Source organism: Myiozetetes cayanensis, unplaced genomic scaffold (assembly GCF_022539395.1).
Source record: "Myiozetetes cayanensis isolate MyiCay16 unplaced genomic scaffold, myiCay2020 scf3, whole genome shotgun sequence".
NCBI classification, from domain to species: Eukaryota; Metazoa; Chordata; class Aves; order Passeriformes; family Tyrannidae; genus Myiozetetes; species Myiozetetes cayanensis.
In genome coordinates this window covers 29,773,005-29,792,757 of record NW_026087521.1, presented here as the reverse complement: position 1 = coordinate 29,792,757, position 19,753 = coordinate 29,773,005, and the positions used below count along the sequence as shown (strand labels likewise).

The 19,753-nt window shown below is 39.5% G+C and overlaps 1 protein-coding gene across 1 annotated transcript in view; it reads right to left on the bottom strand.

Annotated features, from left to right (window-relative positions):
• The window catches only part of TMEM117 (transmembrane protein 117), a 185,644-nt gene extending 176,159 nt beyond the window's left edge, over window positions 1-9,485 (bottom strand). Inside the window, exons 1-2 of the mRNA XM_050324528.1 lie at window positions 9,375-9,485; window positions 7,244-7,548 (exon numbers count right to left, since the gene is read on the bottom strand). Coding sequence (XP_050180485.1) covers window positions 7,244-7,520 — 277 coding nt within the window. The 5' untranslated portion in view covers window positions 7,521-7,548; window positions 9,375-9,485. The remainder of the gene's footprint in view (window positions 1-7,243; window positions 7,549-9,374) is intronic.
• Between the last annotated feature and the right edge of the window lie 10,268 nt (window positions 9,486-19,753).

Genomic DNA, 19,753 nt, shown 5'->3' with positions numbered 1-19,753 from the left:
GACTCTCTAGGAATGTTTTCCTTTATCTTGCCTCATGTCTTCACTCTCTCACTGCCCCAATTATTATTTTCATTATTTGTTTAGCATGTCTGACTTTAGCTAAAACTTGTACAGATTTAGATTGTTCTTTACTTTAGTATTAAATGAAAGTGTGTTTCTTAGTAGACATTGCATCAGTGACCTAGAAATAGAAAGCATTATTTAGCATGTGCATAAATGAGCCTGAAAAACCCTAAGCAGTTGGCAACTTTGAAAGATCATACCCCAGTTCTCCAGATGAAAGATGAATTCAAGGCTCTGCACCTACCTCTACCCAGACATCCAGTCTGCTCTTGGGAGACTCCTTTCCCATCTGAAGGCACAGGGAGAGTGTGAATCCTTAAAGCAGAAAAGTCTCTGATGTTCCTGCCATCCCCTGGCAAGAGCCACTCAGTGGGGAAAGGAGTACTGCCCCCTCTGTTGAAAAGTGAACAAAGCAGAAAATTCTGTTTCCTAGCATCTGAAATTAGGGTATGTTAAATAACATAAATGACACTTACTAATTGCTAAATAGTTCTTAAATCATGTATTCGACATTTTTTAAGGGCAGAATGTTGAAGGTTTTTTTTCATCTTGGAAACAAACAGAAAAAAAACAACAAAACAAAGAAATGTAATTTTGTAAAGCAGGTGCACAGGCTGACTTGGAGTCCCAGCAAAATCACACAAAGATAAATGTTGTCTTGTATGCAAAAGACCTTCATGTCACTCTGGCCAAGGAAATCTTGTTCTCCTTGGGGCTCTCCAGCAGGCACATGGTGACATTATGTTCCACACTAAGATCCTTTCCATCTCCTCATTGTATAGAATAAGGATAGAAGAAATTTGCCCCTGCACTAGGCTGCACCTGCTCTATGCCCATCAGGTTGTGTCTGCTAGGAATAAGCTCACTTCTATTTCTGGAAATCAGGGAATGGAGATATATTACTCCTGTAAGTGGCAGGCATCATTTCAAAATCACTCCCCAACTCAATCGGAAAGGAAAATCTGACAGTCATGTCAAAAACATCAAAACACAGTTTTGACACATCAATATGAAGTAGCAATGAACTTATTTTTAGTTTTCAGTCACTGGATGCTAAATATTATCTAGAGCTTTCCCATTATGGAAAATCTGACACACGTAGATCTTCTCACACTCTCACGCTGCTGCTTGAGGAATAGGATAAGCATTTCCAGTAGAATCAAAGCTTTCACTGAAGAGAGAATAATCTTTTTGTAGCTACTGCCTATATCTCTCCAATTAAACTCTATAATTTACTATCCAGAGACTAATTTCACAGCTAAGGATAAGGGCAAACAACAGCAGTTTTCTCATTGAGCATGAAGAGAGGAAGCAGTGAGATGTTATGGCTCTTCTAAAAATAAAAGAGTAAAAGAAGACATTAGGAGGTCACTTGCATGCTTTTCATTTATATTTGAAAGGTCACTTGTGGTCTCCCTCATGAATGATGTAAAGTTTAAAATAAACTGATATCTTAATTACTGGCAACTTGCCAGAGCTGGAATCTGATGAGCCTGCACTCACTCAATAGCTGGCTGCGAGCTTCTTCTTTTGATGTTTGGTTGTGGTTTTTTTTCTTGTTGAGGATTCTGGCTCTCAGAAATGCTTGCTCACAGTCATTTGCATGTTATTATTAGCAAACTGTTAGACTGGCCCCTTGGCACATTTTGTAGAGCCAAAATAATTTTATTGTATTGCTTCAAAATTTTACTGGAAACAAAAGAGGTGAATTGACTGTGAAGCAATCACAATAGACCTTGAATACCTTCAACAGTGTCAACTTGATCATTATTATTGAAATACTAAACAGGCTCTTGAAGACAGTATTTTTTATCAGCTATCAGATTAGTTGTTTTCGATCAGGCTGAAGTCATCAATGGAAAAGCAGGAACAAAGTTGCTGGGTATTAAATAACAGTTCTTACTGTAATGTAAGATGGAGCTAACAACTGAAAAGAATATGCTCTATCAGTCAGGTTACAATTTTATGCGAGTATTGCTATACATCCATCACTTGTTTCTACAGATGGTGGTACAACTGTTCCTATCACTACTATCAAACAAGAATGGGAAACAATCTGGCTGAAAAACAACCGTGCAAAAATCTTATCACATCCGTGGGAAGGTTCTTTTGCAAAACAGATCACTTTTGGTTCATTAACCATTGCATAAACACCACTATGAAGGTGATATGCCAACACAAGCAACAATACCACTGCCCAGATTTTATACTAAGTAGTGCACCATCATCCTGACTAAATCCCAGTCTCCCTAACTTCCTCTTGAAATCTGCATACATTCATTGCTCCAGTGGATACACACTTTAAATTCAGCATAAAAGCAGACATTGAAGAGTCTGGTTTTGAGAGGTTTGCAACATCTTTTAGAGCCTTCAAAATAACATGTTTGACAAAAAGAGTAATGTTTTCAGACAACAGGTCCTCAGTGGGTGTTTTGTTTGAAACTGTCTGTCATGAAATTGCTCCCAGCATGGCAATACTGTACATTAAAAAATCTGCAAAATTTGTGTATATTCACAGCTCAGTGCAATTCCTATAATGAGTGCTTTATGTGTTTACCACAGTGTCTATGAAGCTCATATTATCATTTAATTTTAAACAAACTGCATACTGTGAACATTTATAAGAGAGCAACGCATTAAATTCAACATTTATTCAACAGCTTTAGTTTGCTTGCTGTATTATGACGATTCCTACAGTTTAAGAAATACAGCTTTAGCCCTATACATTTTGTTTTCTGTAATTTTTTATAACATATAAAGTATTTAGTTTCCATCCACATAATTTAGAAAGGAACTTACAAATATAAATCTAAGCACACTCATTGGCAATTGAATAAAATACAGTCTCTGTAATCAGGCTTTTAATCAGATTTTAATGCATCTTTATAATCAGAATCTGAAAAATGGGCAGATAAACACATACATGTTTTCAGTAAGGAAGTTTTTAAAAACTGATGTATCTAATATGCAGCATAAGCTAAGGATTAGTACATGTTAGAAAACGTAAAGCAAAGATCCTGGACTGAAAAAATTAAGATATTATTTTTCCAGGTATACTGCCCATTTGTGCATACTGCAAAAAGTCTATTCAAATAAAAATATTTTATATTTTATATTTATTATTATCTTTATAGTATATTTATAAACATTATATTTTATTTATATTACTCTGTATTTAATATTTTATATTCAAATAAAATGTTTTATATTTACACAATAGATCATGTTTATATACAATTATGCAAGACACACAGCCTAAACTTTGGGCCAAAATACCTCCCACTGAACTCAGAATTTGGGCCTGAAGTAGTAGTGCAGAATCCCAACTGTGCATACACTGAGCAGGTGCCAACTAAAATGTATGATTTCTACACACTAAACACTGTGCTACTTTCCATACAATGCCCCAGAGCAATAGGAAAAATGTGCAAAAGCTTATTCAGGGATTTCTTTTAAGTCAGGATTTCTATGCATTTTCTGAATGCATAGTGTCATCAAATGGGTCAGTTTGTAAGCTTTCTGCTTTTAGTAAAGCAGAAAATTAATCAAGAAATATGTAAGTGAGCACAAAGTAATTACCACTTTCCCCTTCCTCAAGTAACTCTCTTATACAGAACAAAAAAACCCCAAGGTATATATCTTTATTTTTTATTTCCCCAAACTTCCAGTATTCATCTATGACCTTTCATTTTCCATTTCAAAATAAGAAGCACAGCAGAACACAATACCTAACCAAATAGAAGATATACTTAGTGATGAATCAAAATAATATAGTTGATAAGAACCAAAAGACAATGTTAAAATTCCACTTCTTCTGAGCATATGCCATAAGGATATAAAGAATATACTAGATAAGGACTGACTTCCTTGGAAATTTTTATCATGGGAGATATTTATCAAATGAAGTAAGCTATTTCTTGACTGAAGAACAAGAATTGTAATTGTTTTCTAATCTTGTTTTAAGTCATGAGCAGTATCTTGAAGAATTCCCTGAAGAGGCTACTGTTCAAAGATTACTGTTCAATGAATATTATCAACAAAAAACATCCCACTGTGTCCTCTAGTCGAGATCTCCATTTCTCATCAATATAGTTCAACTACTCCCTTAACTCTCTGCAAACTCAGTGATGAAGCCTAATTAACATTTCCAGAACCCTTCCACTTTTAGACACATAGCATGCTTGAACTTATTTATTTTTATAGTCCGTGACAGCCATGGCTATCAGACAGCAACTGTCGCAGATGGAAAACTGTATTATGACACAGTTCTAGCTATGCTATCTTTCTAGTTTATATGCAAACTCAGCAGCCCGAAATACAGAAGACAAGGGACAAAAGAGCAGGAAGGGCATAGAGAAGGAAAATCCTTTCCACTCCTCTTCATCTAAACTGAGATGTGCAGACTAATCCTTTTCAATTTCAATTTGCAGCCTGCACTGTGAGCCAAGATCTGACAGGGGAAGATTGACTGGTGCCATTTGGTATCCTGACTGCAGGAAGTTATACACAGGCCACAAGAAAATAAGCAGCACAATTTCCTCTACAAATAGAATCAAGTAGAGAAAAAGGAAAATAAATTAACAAGGATTAAAAACAGAATGGTCCCAAGCAATTATGCATTAAAAAAAAAAAAAAAAAAATGACAGAAGCAGCAGCTACTTAAAATGTTAGACCAGGGAAATTAAAAACAAAAGGAGGGATTTCTAGGCAGTGAAGACACTGAAACAGTAGCAAATAACTGTCAGAAAATCTTTAAGCATGGGCTGTACAAAACTTTTGGAGACACAGAGATACAATGAAGCTGTAAATCCACATCATCATGTAATCAAAGCAATTGCTATTCACACTAACTAGTTTACAGCATGGCCACATCAGTCAGCAACACAGCCAGCTCTCCAGTCACACTGATGCCATCTGCTCACAGTGTATCACAAGCAACAGTACATTTCTACCGACACACTGTGTGGGTACAGTCCCACAGCACTGGAGCCAGCACAAGGTATGGCTGCCATGGCCCCCAGCTATCTTGGCTGCACAGTCCTTGGCCGCTACATCAGCATTGGCACTCAAGCCATCACATCAGTTCAAGGAGCTTCCATAGATGACAGCAGAAGCAACTGGTTTTCCAGGTGCTGCCTGAGCTAGACTGCTGCTCTGCCATACTAGCAGCAGGGCTGGCTTGAGGGAGGCACCAAAATGATGTGGCTGAGGCTAGGAGGGTGGGGCTGTGACAGAAACTAGCCTCAGATCAGATTGTACCCACCCGTAACCACAAATATCTGTAAGCCAGCACTACCTCCAGGGTTAGGAATCTCTTGCCTGCTAGTTTCCTCTCAATGCTGACCCCGTCTTAGTGCTGACAGAAATATCAGTATGGTCAGAGATGTGATCCTGACAGAAATAAAAGATGGGTACTGCTAATGTGGGTAAGTTCCCTATCTTCCTTCCCTGAGCAACTACATAAAATGCAAAAAGCAGCAGACACAGAAGGCTGGGCAGACCTTTTGGTAGTAATACTGATTCAAGCCACTTTAAAATATATGTTTATATACATTTACATCTTGTTTATAATATACAGTTACAAATCCAGAAGGAATTATCATAATAACCTAGTAGATAGAAGATAATTACTCTATAGTCAGATGAATAAATTCTCAAAAAGAAAAATTCACATCATGATGCAGTCACATCCTATAACAACTTGTTCCATGGAGTGTCTAGCCTTTCAGGTAAAAAAAAGATGCTGGCTATTTGCCACTTCCAAGCACTGGACCTTGCAATATATTTGCTGAACAGAAAGTTCTGTCCTTCAAATCAAATTTGAGCAAGTCACCCTCTAATCTTCCCTTTATCCTCCCTTTATCCTCTCAATCTTCTCACTATAGGGCTAATTTTCCAATTTTATCATCCGTTTCATTATTTTTCCTTAATCTTCTATTTAACACAATCATTTCTCAATTGTGGAAGCCAGAATTGAAAACATTATTATGACAGTGCTTTTTTCAAGTGAAACGTCCTTTTTATGTGAACATTTTACATTTACCACTACGCTACAGTAAAAACAGCCAAATAGCCATCATGCCACTTATTTATTTTTCAGAATAAGTGCTTCAAGAAAGTCTGTATTAAAATAACTCTCTAAATGTGTCTTTGCTTGTTCATTCCTCGATACAACAGCTTTACATTTGATTTATTGAAACAATAGTGACTCTCTCTCAATCTTAATAGAATGAGATAGACTAAGGAAATGGCCTATTGCTCATGTGTTTCGAAGTGTTCCAGTAACCATCCATGCTGCAGTCCAACCAGTATAAGAATATGGGAGTTGTCCATCTAGACCAGCAGCAACACACCCAGAATCAGATGTTTCAAAGAACAGCGCAACTGGTGGGAGTGAAGAAAACTTTTCCATGATTTCTACTTATCTCTAAAACATAGAGACAGCCTTGAGTTCTCAGACACAACATTCTCTACATGTCAGTTATGACAATGGTGGATATTTTTGTATCTCAATATATTTACATCCAAATTCTCAGTCTCAGAATTTAATCCAGGGGTGTTCCATTCCCTTCAGTCGGTTTCTCAGTAAAGTCACATCTCGCATAAGAAAGCATTTACTGTCATGTTTTCCTCCATTTTCTGCCTTTGCATTTTACTGACTTGTTCTTGAACTAAGACAGAGACAGGTCCTGCTTCTCTAGAATTTCCATTTTCTCATGGGAGCTTTTCAGCACAGCTCTGCTAATACTAACAACAGCCCCTGCTTCCACTTACGTGACTTTTGACAAGACATTTAGTATTGTCATCCTAAGGAACAATGCCTTTTCTTCAAACTGCTGAGAAAGCTACATACTAAAATTTAAAAACTGATGTGAAGGTGCAAAGAAGTATTTTTGTAACATGGAAACTTGAAAATTACTGGCCTCTGAAGTATTTAAAACATGTCAGCTTTCACTATTTTTATCCTTGTTTGATTGAAATCACCGAGAATTATTCTCACATAAGTCGACATGGCATTAATTTCCATGATGATGTAAGTTTTGATGTACTGGGTTCTATACAGCTCTAAACAGCAAAAGCAATTAATAGCAAAGCTTACAAAACTGCCGAGAGTAGAAAGCTGAAAGGAAAAGGCAGAAAGCCATTACCAGGAAGTCAGCAAGTGTATCATGTAACTTACCAAACAGGCGCTGATGGAAGAGAAATTTCCCAGCTATCAGTCCTGTGAGAATGGCAAGCAGCCACAGAAACACTTTCAAAAATCTCCAGCCTCCTCCTTCAGGGTATTTATTTGTTACAAAGGAGAAACAATTACCAACAACAATAACATTGGCTTCTGTCTGACTGTGCGATACTGGGTCCTCAGCAAATATTAAGAAGTTAAAGAAGATCACTAAGTAAGCCACAACTAAGCGAGACCATGGGTGCTGGAAGTAGTAGCGGAAGTCTTTATCCATCCTCAGATACTGCAGAATTGGTTTTTGCCTGTATGCAAAGACACAAATGCACAACATTATATATACCCAGAATTCTCAGAGCTTAGGAGAGACTTGCACATTTACAAAAATCAAATCACTGCAACTTTGTCATCAGTAAACTTTAACACTTTAGACTTGACTAGCAATGAAAGTTTCAATCAAAAGATACTGTTAGATCCAGGAAGAGAAAAACTGAAATTTCTGTTCAGTCCAATGTAAAAACAACAAACAAACATATATACATTATAGCACAGGATTCTTAATCTCAAATATGCTATGGCTTTCATGCCCCCTTCATAATGGGGTATGAAAAGTATGGAATGGATATAAGAACATAGTAGGGTACATGAAACTCAGAGTGCCTTTCCAGCCACATTCCAAAAAATACAACACAGATTTCACAAAGGTTCATACTAAGCCTAAACTGAATCCTTCTCCTTCTAGGAGAAGGATGAAACCAGCCCATAAATCCAGTGAGGTCTTCCACTGGATGCTTAAAAGCATATACCCCAGAAATTCAGAAACTTGTGTTCATATAAAGAAATGACATGTTGGAAAAGTTGGAAAAGCTACAATTAATTCTTGCAGATCAGCCAACTCTGTACAAATCTTTTCATTGACTTCCCAGGGTGTACATCTATAGTTAATCATATTTCCAAAATCAGAAAATAAGAGTGCCCTGAGCACAGACTGCTCTGTATGAATACAAAAATTCTGTTTTGAAACCTGCCTACTTATGAAGCACTGCTATGCAAAAACGCAACTCAGCATGGTTAACATTTCAGTTGTCTGTCATTTGATTTTTTTTTCTTTTATTCACAACCAATTAGTTGTTTCATCCTCTTGAACCAGTTTATATGCACAAAGATACAAGGCCTTTGTGTTGTGGAACACCACAATTCAATAGACACGGAGTGTAGGAAGAGAAAAAAATGCATCTAATAATATTGCTTGTTTATTACAGCACAATCCCTGAAGGATACAGTGACAAATTTTTGCAAATGTCATATGCCCTTCAGGAAGAAACAAAACAAACAAACAAAAAACCACAAATTGCATCAAAAGACCTAAAACACCCAATCAATTACTCATTCCTTCTTGGATTTTTAAGTATCACTTTGTAAACTTAGAAATGGCATGAATTTCAATGTCTCCCTTTATGAAAAAGAAAAAAATACCATATGAAAAAGGAAAAAATACCATATTACAGAGTTAAAAAGTTGACACAAGGAAATATCAGTCCTTCAAAAACTTTATGAAAAAAAAAGTTATTTAAAGCAAGGATCATTGCCTAAGAAAATACCACTCTGGGGAGATAAAACTGCCTTTGGAGCCGTAAGGATGCCCAAAGCTATTTTTTGTTCTCCTTTTTTCCTGTTACCGGTAAGAAAAGTTTTGGTATTTCCTTATGTGTACGAACCATCTTAAAGCCCGTCTGGGGCCGGAGATAAACAACTAAATGTCCTGGTATTTTTGACAGCTGCCGGATACCCGAGAGTTACTAGATATCCAGCAGAAGACGCGGCTTCCTAGGAAGAGTTTTATAGCACCAGAAGCCAATATTAGCAATAGCAGCAGTGCTAAATCGCTAATAAAGATCCTGCTCCTATCTGCCTCAACGCCAAAAACGCTGGTGCCGAGAGCGCCGCGCACCACACGCCCATTGCAACCTGTTAAATCTACCCCCTTCCCCTTGCCCCCGGCGCAGACCCGCAGCCACCTCACCCCGCGGCGCTGCGGCCGCCGCCGCCCCCTCCCCGCGGGGACAGCGGGCCACGGGCCCCCGCAGCGCCGGGGCCGCCCCACGCCCGCCGCACTCACCGCCACACTCACCGCCGCGGGGGATCCGGCGCCGCGGGCGCGGCGCTGCTGCGGTGCCTGGGCTCAGCGCTGCTCTGCTCGGCTCGGCTTTGCTCGGCGCCTGCCGCGGTGCGGCTCCCGGCAGCGGGCGGCCCCGCTGCGCTCTGCTCCGCTGCCCCCGCAGCTGCCGCGGCCGGCAGGGCCCCCCAGCCCCTGGGGCTCTGGCAGCGGCGCCGGTGCCGCGGCGTCCCGCCCCCACGGTCGCCGCGGGGAGGGAGCGGCGGCGGTGGCTGTGCTGGCTGCGCTCCTCCTCTCCTCTCCGCTCCGCTCCCGGGCGCGGGCGAGCGGCCCCGGCAGTGCCGCAGCCGCGGCGGCAGCGGGCGGCGCCGCTGCGGCAGGGTCCCCGCGCCCCCGGCGCCCGTGCCCGCCCGTGCCCGCCCCTCCCCCGGAGCCTGCCGGCAAGGACCCGAAACGTGCGCGGTGTGACCGCGGGTGTCTCTATTCACCCTGGAAAATGGTTGCCTGGCACCCATGGGGGCTTATGCAGCCGGTGGAGGTGAACGAAACTCGAAACCCCATCACTCAATTGCCATCGGTCAGACTTCAATATTACGCAAATTAGCAGTAGAAAATCACAAACATGGGAAAGAGGCGGTCAAATCTGGGGATGTATTACCCCAAAGCAAAAGCACAGGGCTGACAATAACAGCTAAATCGCTAAGGAGGAAAACCTTTATGTTTGGGAGGGGAGGGAGGTCTATATCCAATTTGCTTACTTGGGAGGGGGCTATGCTGAGGCCACGGCCAGTCTCCAGGGTGTACACACAGTCCTTATAGTCAGGCAAAACTCCTCTGTGCAGCCTAGCAGAGTTGTTGACATTGCACTTCAGCCGAATTGTCAACCAAAGCCTTTTTATGTGGGATGTGGTCCCTAGTGTCAGTGTGCTGGTACTGTTTACATCCCAGGAAAACGTTTACAAGATGCTTTTAGGTGCATTATGACCGGGTCTTAATGCAGTATGCGCTAATTCTGGTCATTGCTGAAGACAGATAAAACAACCTTGAAGTTGCCAGACACAGCCTCAATATATTATTGGGAAAAGTCAGGTGACTCCATTGGAGCAGGTATCTGAAATACAGCATCAGACATCTGGCTGCTTCAGGCCAAGGTAGAGAGGAGTGTGACTGAGATTCACTGAGGAATGTGGAAGGGTCTTTAGGAAAGTCATGTTGCAAAAGACCAGCGCAACCAGAACAAGAAGCAGATGAAGACTTGTGAATCCCTTCTGTACATCTGGCAACACAGTTTTATCTATTTTTGTAAAAAAAACCCATAAGTGTTATTGAAGGTATCTAACATAATGACCACATTACCTTCCTTGGTGAAATAACCTATGAGACTCTCAATTTTATGTAGAAAGATACAATATTCACTATTTCACACAAACACACCCCAAGCTGTCTTTACAGTAAAAAGAAAATTCAAATATTCAGAGATGAAAAATCATCATGTGCAGTGGGAGAGTACAGAAATACAGCATACAGCACTGTCTGTTCATGCAACAGTTCTGTGTGTACTGCCATGCTTCCAGAACTCAGTCTCCTTCTGTTCAACAAATGAAAATCGACAAAGAAGGCAGCACCCACTACAAAAGAGATCACACTCTTCATGCACCTACACACTAAAAAAAATTCTCTTTGGCTCAGATTGAAACCTATGCTACAACTACAAAGCATTCATGAACATTTTTTCAGATAGTAAATCAGTGAGCAGGTTTCTGAAGTCACCAAGTCAATCAATTAAAAATAATCTACTTTTCTATTAAAGTAACAAAAAGCATAAGTGCACCATATACCTCCCCCAAATTTCATGTTTCATTTAATTTGCTATCTTAGAGGAAGTTAGTATTTTTTGAAACACATAAGTAATGTTTCACTCATATATAAAAAAAAAGTTGGACCACTCATATTTCTTCTTTTTAATCAAGCAATCAAGATTTAGTTGATGAAATACATACCTGAAAAGCAAACATTAACAAATAATCTCAGTAGACAAGACTAATCAAGCCCACTCACTGAAAGGCAGGGACTGCCAGCAACAGAAGAATAAAAACAAACTCTTACCTACAAATTTTTCAGCAAATAAAAAAGCCAGCAGTAAAACCAGAAAGCTGAACCTAAAAAGCATGCTGAATAGGGACAATGAGTCATCTTGAAATGTTAGTTTTGATACTTGTGAATGAAACTATTCTATCAGCACTCCTACTACAAAATAGCACTTGTGTAAAGGCTATCGTTTTACACCCAGTTTCCAGCAGAGCTGTGGGTACTGAACTAACCGTATATTGATACTACTAATTGATGCTACAGTATCCATTTCTGTAGAGTCATTTTACACTCAAATATGAAGAATCAGCCTTCTGCACATTAGTCTGTAACTGGAAAGTTCTCTTACCAGATTCTGCTGCCTCAGATGAGTCTTGTCTGATGCAGGAACATGCACTAAGTTATAGTATGTTCCAAAATAACGATGCTGCACTAAGAGACAGGTTTCTTTGCTTTTCTATGCCAAAGTAAAAGTGCTAATTTTGTCTGTAATCACTCTATTAAAAAAAAAAAAAGTAATTAATTATAAAATCCTGTGCACCCAGGACTGAAAGGTAATTCTGGAGCTTGGAAAAATATGCAACAACTTTGTCTGAGAAAGCTCTCTGATAACATGTTGTTTATGCTGACTAGGTGCTTGGCTGTTTGACCCACAAAACTGTGCGTCACTTAAAACACATGAAATTTCACAGCACTGCAACATAGCTGAGGTTGGAAAGGATGTCTGGAGATCTTTTAATTCAGCTTTCTGCTCAGAGCATGGTTGTGTCATTTTGGTTATCCAAGGATAATCAAGGTTGTAACCCTCTGGGCAACCTATTTCAATGTTCAGCCATCTTCACAGTAAAAAGTTTTTTTCATAAATTACATGGAACTGTATTTCAGTGCCCATTGCCTGTTGTCCTCTCTCTGGACAGCACTGAGAAGAGCCTGGCTTCATCTTTACTTCTCCTATCAGGCTTTTAGACACATCAATAAGATCCTCTCCATTTAGCTGCCTCTCCTCAAGGTTAAACAGTCCCAGCTCTCTCAGCCTGTCCTCCCACTCCTTTCATCTGTGGTTGCACAATTGCCTTTTCCCTGGCTTGCTGCTTGGAAAAAGCACCTCATTCCCTAAACCTCAAAATGCCATTACTCAGGGATTATGCTCCTAATGTATTTTTCTTCCATCCTGCCATTGTGGGTTGACCACATCCAGCAGGTGAGCACTCACACAGCGGCTAGCTCATGTCCCCCTGCCTCCTCCCCCAGTAGGACAGGGGAAAGAACAGGAAAAAAGTAGAGAAAACCAGTGACTAAGAGAAAGATGGACTAATAATAATAATAATAACAATAATAAAGTAAGAATTATAAAATTTAATAAATAAGAATTAAAAAAAAATGCTATGGCAATCACTCACCAAGGCCCACGAGCAGACAGACTGTCAGTCTCTGATAAACAGCTCTGAAACAAATCCCTATATCACCCTTTTTCTCTACTGAGTTTTACTGGTGAGTATGACATTATATATTATATGGAGTCAGCTGTCCCAGCTCTGTCCTCTCCCAAATTCTTGCCTGCTTGCTGGTATGGAAGTGTGGGCAGAGTGGGAAAGAGAGCCTTGATCCTGTGCAACCACTATTGAGCAATAGCCCAAACATTGGTATGTTTTCAACATTGTTTTAGCCACAAACCCAAAACACAGCACAATTTTGCTGCTATGAAGAAAGTCAACTTACTTCTGGACCAGATCCAGTACACCTGCAAAAACATCATTGGAATAAAAGACTCCCCTCTTCGAAATTTCTCAGTCATGGTTATAGCAACCCGTCTCAGCTATATCACTTCAGACCTAGTCTTTATCTGCATCCCCAACTCATTTCTTACCATCGAAAAGAAGAGAAAGCAGAACAATAAAACATGAAACAAGTTGGGGGGAGAGGGGCAGGAAGGAGAGGGAAGGAGCATAGCACAAAAGCTGGCAACAGTTAGTGTATAAATGAAGAGTTAAACAGTTTAAGAACCTAGAAGAAAGAAAAGGCAAATATATATTTCCCATGGAAAGTAAGAATGCTAAGTTAGTCAGAGACAATGATATTTCAAATACTAGTACTGTTTTACTACTAGATGTGAATAACAGAATTGTGTGAAAGAATGTGGGACAGCAGAAATGTTTCTATTTCATATTTGGAAACCATAGGCAGTAATAGTGTTTTCACATCATGTAACACGAAATACTTTCCATTAAATCAATAATATGAAAGCATAGTAAACAGCAGCAACTAAACTTAAACATTTATTTTTAAATAAGGTTGAAGAGTTATTAGAAAAATAAATGAAAGACATGATAGACAGTGATGTTAATCATTAAGTTTGTTTCCTAACAACTGCTGAAATGCTGAGGTAATTTCATAGAACTATGAATGTTGTAACAAGTGAAAGGGAGAAGAACAAATACACACACACACACACACACACATATTAAGGTAAAATAAAGTGATGAAAGTGCTTGTATATAGACGTCAACAAATATACATGATGCTCTAGATAAAAACATTAGTGGAATCTTGGGATATGGATGATTAATATGTACTTTTTGATCCTTGTCAAGCAAGTTTTAATTTAACAAGAGGAAGTTAGGACATGGTTGTATCATTGTTGATAGGTTAAATCACACAAATAAAATTTTGAGCAGAATTTAATACATATATCTAATTTTGAAATACCAGTGGAACTTGGGAAAAAAGCAGTAGGAGAAACAGAACTTATGTGACCTTTTATGTATTGTCAAAGAGAACTTAAGTCCTAAAGTCAAATGATATAAGGATTACCAAGGTGAAGCAGAAGCTGTATTGACAGTTTTGAAGATGAAAGTCCAATGATAAACCTTGCACTTTAACAAAGTACTTGCTCCTGTTCATCCAGACCAAGTTTGTTCCAAGTAAGCATGATTCTACTTCAAATAATCCATATTGATGTCAAAAAGACAGGCAATACATACTTAAATTAGATGAAATCACTAAAGAACTTCAACTGAGGCGAATTTACACCACTAATTAAATACCTTTTAAGTGCATCTGCTGTCCATATGGATCCTTTCAGCTAATAGAACAACTACATGTGACTTCTGCACGAGGAAAAGGAAAAAAAAAAAAGAAGGAATAATCAGCTTGCAGCTACTCTGATAGTGCCAGGTACAGAATTAGAGATAACACAGATTAGGAAAAAGTGGATTCTGAGTTCAGTCTTCAACAGATACTGCTTAACCACACTGTCCAAGTTGGTTGCAATGGTAAAAGAAGACTTCAGAAAAATAGAACTAAGCAGGAAGACAAAAGGTCAGAAAAATAAGTGGCAACAGAAGGTCTTTCCGAAAAGAAAATATGCTCTAATATTGCTGAACTCCTGATGGACGGACCACTCATTGGACAGATGGTGGCACTCAAAGAGGTGCAGTCAATGGCTTGGCGTCCAGTGATGAGACCAGTAATGAGGGACCCCTCAGGGGTCAGTACTGGAACAGGCACTGTTTAACATCTTTTTTGGTGACATGGGATTGAATGCACCCTCACCAAGTTTGCCAGTGATACCAAACTGTGTGTTGTAGTTGACATGCTGGAGGGAAAGGAGGCAAAGCGGGCCTGTACGAACCTCATGAAGTTCAACACGACCAAGTGCAAGGTCCTACACCTGGGTCAGGGCAATCCTAAACATGGGTACAGGCTGGGCAGAGAATGCATTGAGAGGGGGCCCTGGAAGAAAAGACTTACAGGTGTTGGTGGATGAGAAGCTCAACATGACCTGACAATGTGCACTTGTTGCCCATAAGGCCAAATGTGTCCTGGGCTGCATCAAAAGCAGTGTGGTCAGCAGGTCAAGGGTGGTGATTTCCCTCCACTCTTGTCCACCTGGAGTACTGCTTCCAGCTCTGGGGCCCACAACATAAGAAGGACACGGACCTGTTGAAGTGAGTCCAGAGGAAGGCCAGGAAGATGATGAGAAGGCTGGAACTCCTCTCCTCTGAAGACAGGCTGAGAGAGCTGGGGTTGTTCAGCCTGGAGATTTATTCAATACTAAAGAAAAAATTGATTAAAAATAATGAGGAGTAATTTCTTAACCTTATGAAAAAACACAGGACAAAAAAAAGTCATGTTTTCAACACAGTGCATCTCATGACGCTCTTCCAAAGTACAGGGAACAACTGTTCTTAGTATAAGTACAGTATAACAACATATTGCCTCTATTGAAAAATAAATAAAAGAAGTCTGAAGGCTTTACTGTGTTGTCAGATTAATTCACTCCATCTTGGTCCTATTTCTGTTAGAACAAAAATAGGTGTGGCATGACATAAAATTTTGCATTTTGACAGAAGTACTTTTTGCATCTTGGCAGAAGTATGCTCTGAAGTGCAAGCACAGTGTGGTAACTCAAGCAATTAATTTACTTTATTTTCAAACCTCTGCATACTTGAAGTTGGAGTATGTTATCTATTACAATAAAAGGACTCCGAGAGCTGATCATGCAGTGTCACATACAACTGATTGAACTGGGGGAACAGAAATGCAGCCAGGGTAGGAAATATGGTGAGGCGCTGGCTGCTGCATTAGGTGTCTCAACAGCAAACATTTCACAAATATAAATGAGAAGAAAATCTGACTTTGTGAAGTAGGCACATACAAGTGTCTTGTGCCAAGATGGCTTGTCCAAGCAGTGGATCAAACCCAGGAATACAAGCAGCCTACGCTTGCTAGCAACTTCAATGCGGCTGTTCAAATGATAGCACTTGGTAAATCAGAACTATATCTCACTGAAATTAATCAAACGTACCAATATTAAACATAAGAAAGGTAATCATAGTCTGAAGATAACTAACAAGAGAATCGTATATACTGCTATGCCTAGAGAGTTGAGGTTTTGCAGTCAGATTTTTAATTTTGAACAAGTGATGAGAAGACCAAGTTTTGTGACCTTTCTTTAAAGCTTCTTCTCTTCGTTTATAGGGATATGCAGTATCTATTATGCAAATAGACATTTTTTTCCAATGGCTAAAGAATAGCTTGTGGCAAATGTCTGTTATTTTTGTCTCATGCTAATGTACTGTGAAAAAGCATAGTTACACACACACACACAAAATTACAATGGTAAATGTAATAATTTATTTAGCAGCTGGAAATCTATTGAAAATGGACAGGCACTTTGAATAAATGCCTGAGAGAACAAGTAAGAACAAGTACAGTGTGGTCAAAATGCCCTTTGTTTGTTTATTGACTTTCCTTCCATTTGTAAGAGCAGTGAGTGCACTGTAGAAACTTTTGGAACTAAAATGAAGTATTGCAGACCTTCAGCTTAAGCTGAGACATAGTATATATCTGTGACAGTCTTATTTTGCTGGGAATTAAGTGCAAGAAGCTGAGCATTAACAGAGCAGTCTTAAATGCTAGAAGGGAAAAATGCAACTACTCAGCTTTCACTACAAGTCTTCTCCTAACTTTCTTCCACATTTCTGTTTAAACAGTAAGCACTGCAGAGTAAGGGTCTATGTTAGAATTTTATTCTACCACATCTCAAAATGCTTTCTACAAACAATTATTAATAAAATCCCTAACTGGCCTCATGGAGCCCTTTTGGGATAAAACTTCCTATGTTTCCCTGATACTATTATTAAATAATAATTTATGGGTAGAACCTGGGTGTCACTTGTGCGTGACTCAGGATAAAAGCCTGTCTGACTGAACTCCTCTCAAGCAAGTAGGACCCCATGAGGAGGAAGAATCCTTTGTCCCAGGTCTTCCCATTCTTTCACCCACCAACATCTCTCAGAAGGTCTTAGCTTGCCTCATGAGAAGTGGAATTATCTAAGAGCAGTTATTTTTTTTTTTATTTTCTTAATTTCTTTGGAAATTTGAATAAGACCATAAAACAAAACAGCAATGAGAAACATACAAGGAGCCATTAGAAGTAACCTGATACTTAGTGGATAAGGAATTGGTTGGATAGTTACACCTAGACAGTATGGTCAATGTCTCAATGTCAAGATGGAGATCAGTGATAAGTGGTGTCCTTCAGGGGTCTGTATTAAGACAGTACTGTTTCATTCTGCATCAGTGACCTAGACAGTGGGATCAAGTGCAGTCTGAACAAGGTTGTAGACAACACCAAGCTGAGTGGTGCAGTTGACTTGACTGAAGGATGGGATGCCATCCAGAGAGACCTGGACAAGCTCAAGAAGTGAGCCCATGTGAAACTCATGAGGTTCAACAAGGTCAAGTGAAAAGTCTTTCACCTGAGACAGGGCAATCTCCGGCATCAATACAGGCTGAGGAGTGAGCAGATTGAAAGTAGACCTGTTGAGAAGGACTTGAGGATACTGGTGGATAGAAAAAATGGTCATGAAACAGCAATATCTGCTTGCAGCCCAGAAAGCAAACTGTACTCTGGGCTATATAAAAAGAAGCATGGCCAGCAGGTCAAGGGAGGCAATTCTACCCCTCTACTTAGCTCTGGTGAGATTCTACCTGAAGCACTGCATCATCTCTGGAATACTCAGAACAGGAAAGACATGGAACTGTTGAAGCAAGTCCATAGGAGGGCCATAAAAACAATCAGAAAGGTAGAATACCTCTCTTATGAGGAAAGATTGAGAGAGTTGGAGTTGTGGAGAAGACAGCTCCTTGCAGCTTTTCAATACTGAAAGGGTGCTTATATGAAAGATGAGAACAGTCTTTTCAGACATGTTGTGATAGGAAAAGGGATAATAGTTTTAAACTAAAAGAGGGTACATTCAGATTAGATATAAGAAAGACATTTTTTGCAATGAGTGTGGTGACTGGAACAGGCTATCCAGAGAGGTGGGAGATGCCAGGTTCCTGGTAACACTCAAGGTCAGGCTGGATGGGGCTCTGAACAGCCTGATCTAGTTGAAGACGTCTCTGCTCATTGCAGGAGGTTGGACTAGATGACCTTCAAGGTGCCTCACAACCCAAAATATTCTATGATTCTATGATCTATTAGATCACAGCCATACATGCCATGGAGAAACAGGCAGGAACCTAGGATCTCAGAAAGGATAAGCAAAATGTCAAAGGAAATATATGACAAATGACCAAAATTTTGAAACGTTGGTATTCCTAGGCTACAAGGTAAACAGTCTCAGCAGGCCCAGAGGCTCTGCAACACTGATTAAGAAAGGAAGTAACTTAGGACTTTGTGTCTTCAACACAAAGTGCAAACAATGCCTTGGCTAGAGTTGCGTTTGCTTCATCTGGCATTAGTTTGTACTAACTGTACCTCATCAAGAGAGGAACTGCCGTCTCTGTAGTAATGGAAAACAAGATAAGCAATGTCACATAATCAGCATAGTGCTAGTATTTGAGCTGATACTATTTTACAGTGACTCAGTGAACTCATCTAAAGTAAATATTAAAAGACAGTGGAAATGGGTATGAAAGGAATGTTGCCCAGCATCTCTCTTTTGAATTCACCAGGAAAATTACTGGATCCATGCTAGTGCTGCACCAGGTTATCATTCTAGATCATGTCCCATCAGAAGCAGTTCAAACACTCCCTCCTAGTAGAGCCCTGTCTGCACCGAAGTCAGGTGAGAGAAGTAGGGTACTGAAATCCTTCATGTAATGTTAGGAAAAACAGAAGTATAATCTTTAATTTTTGTAATATACATTTTCACCTAATCATTGTATCTGCTTTGGTATTATTTTTTAAAAGTTTGCAATAACAGGAACATTTGAGAGAGGAAATCTTTGAGAAAATTACTACTTTCCACAGTACTCAAAGCTACCTACCAGCTTATTAGATCATGCAAGCTTCAAATACTGCTCTATGTTTAGACATGACTATTGGCCAGACAAGCCACTCCTGCAGGAGGTAATTAACAATCTTGACAGATAAGATCTACACTAAATCTAAACAGTATTGTGTTTGGTGGCTCTCTGCCAGGACTCACTAACTTTCTTACAGGGGTCCTTCTACAGTCACGATGTGCTGTGCTGTCAGTATGATCATCCAAATGGAACTGAAACCATCACAAGTACATTTTCTTTGTCATCAAGAAAGAGTAAATCCACAGAGTGGAAAGTAGAGTAGTCCTAACTGACATGTAAACATACAAGAAGAGCCTGCTGGAAGACATCAAACATACCCAGTCTCTTAAAAAATAAATGAATATTAGAAAAAAATTTCTAGATTGAGATCCAGAGAAAAGTTTTACACAAATACAAATAGCACTTCATGTTTGCCTTGGAGGTTTTTCCCAGACAAGGTCTCAATTTTTAATATTTGTTATTAAAGTGAAGCTTCTTTTTGGTGGCAA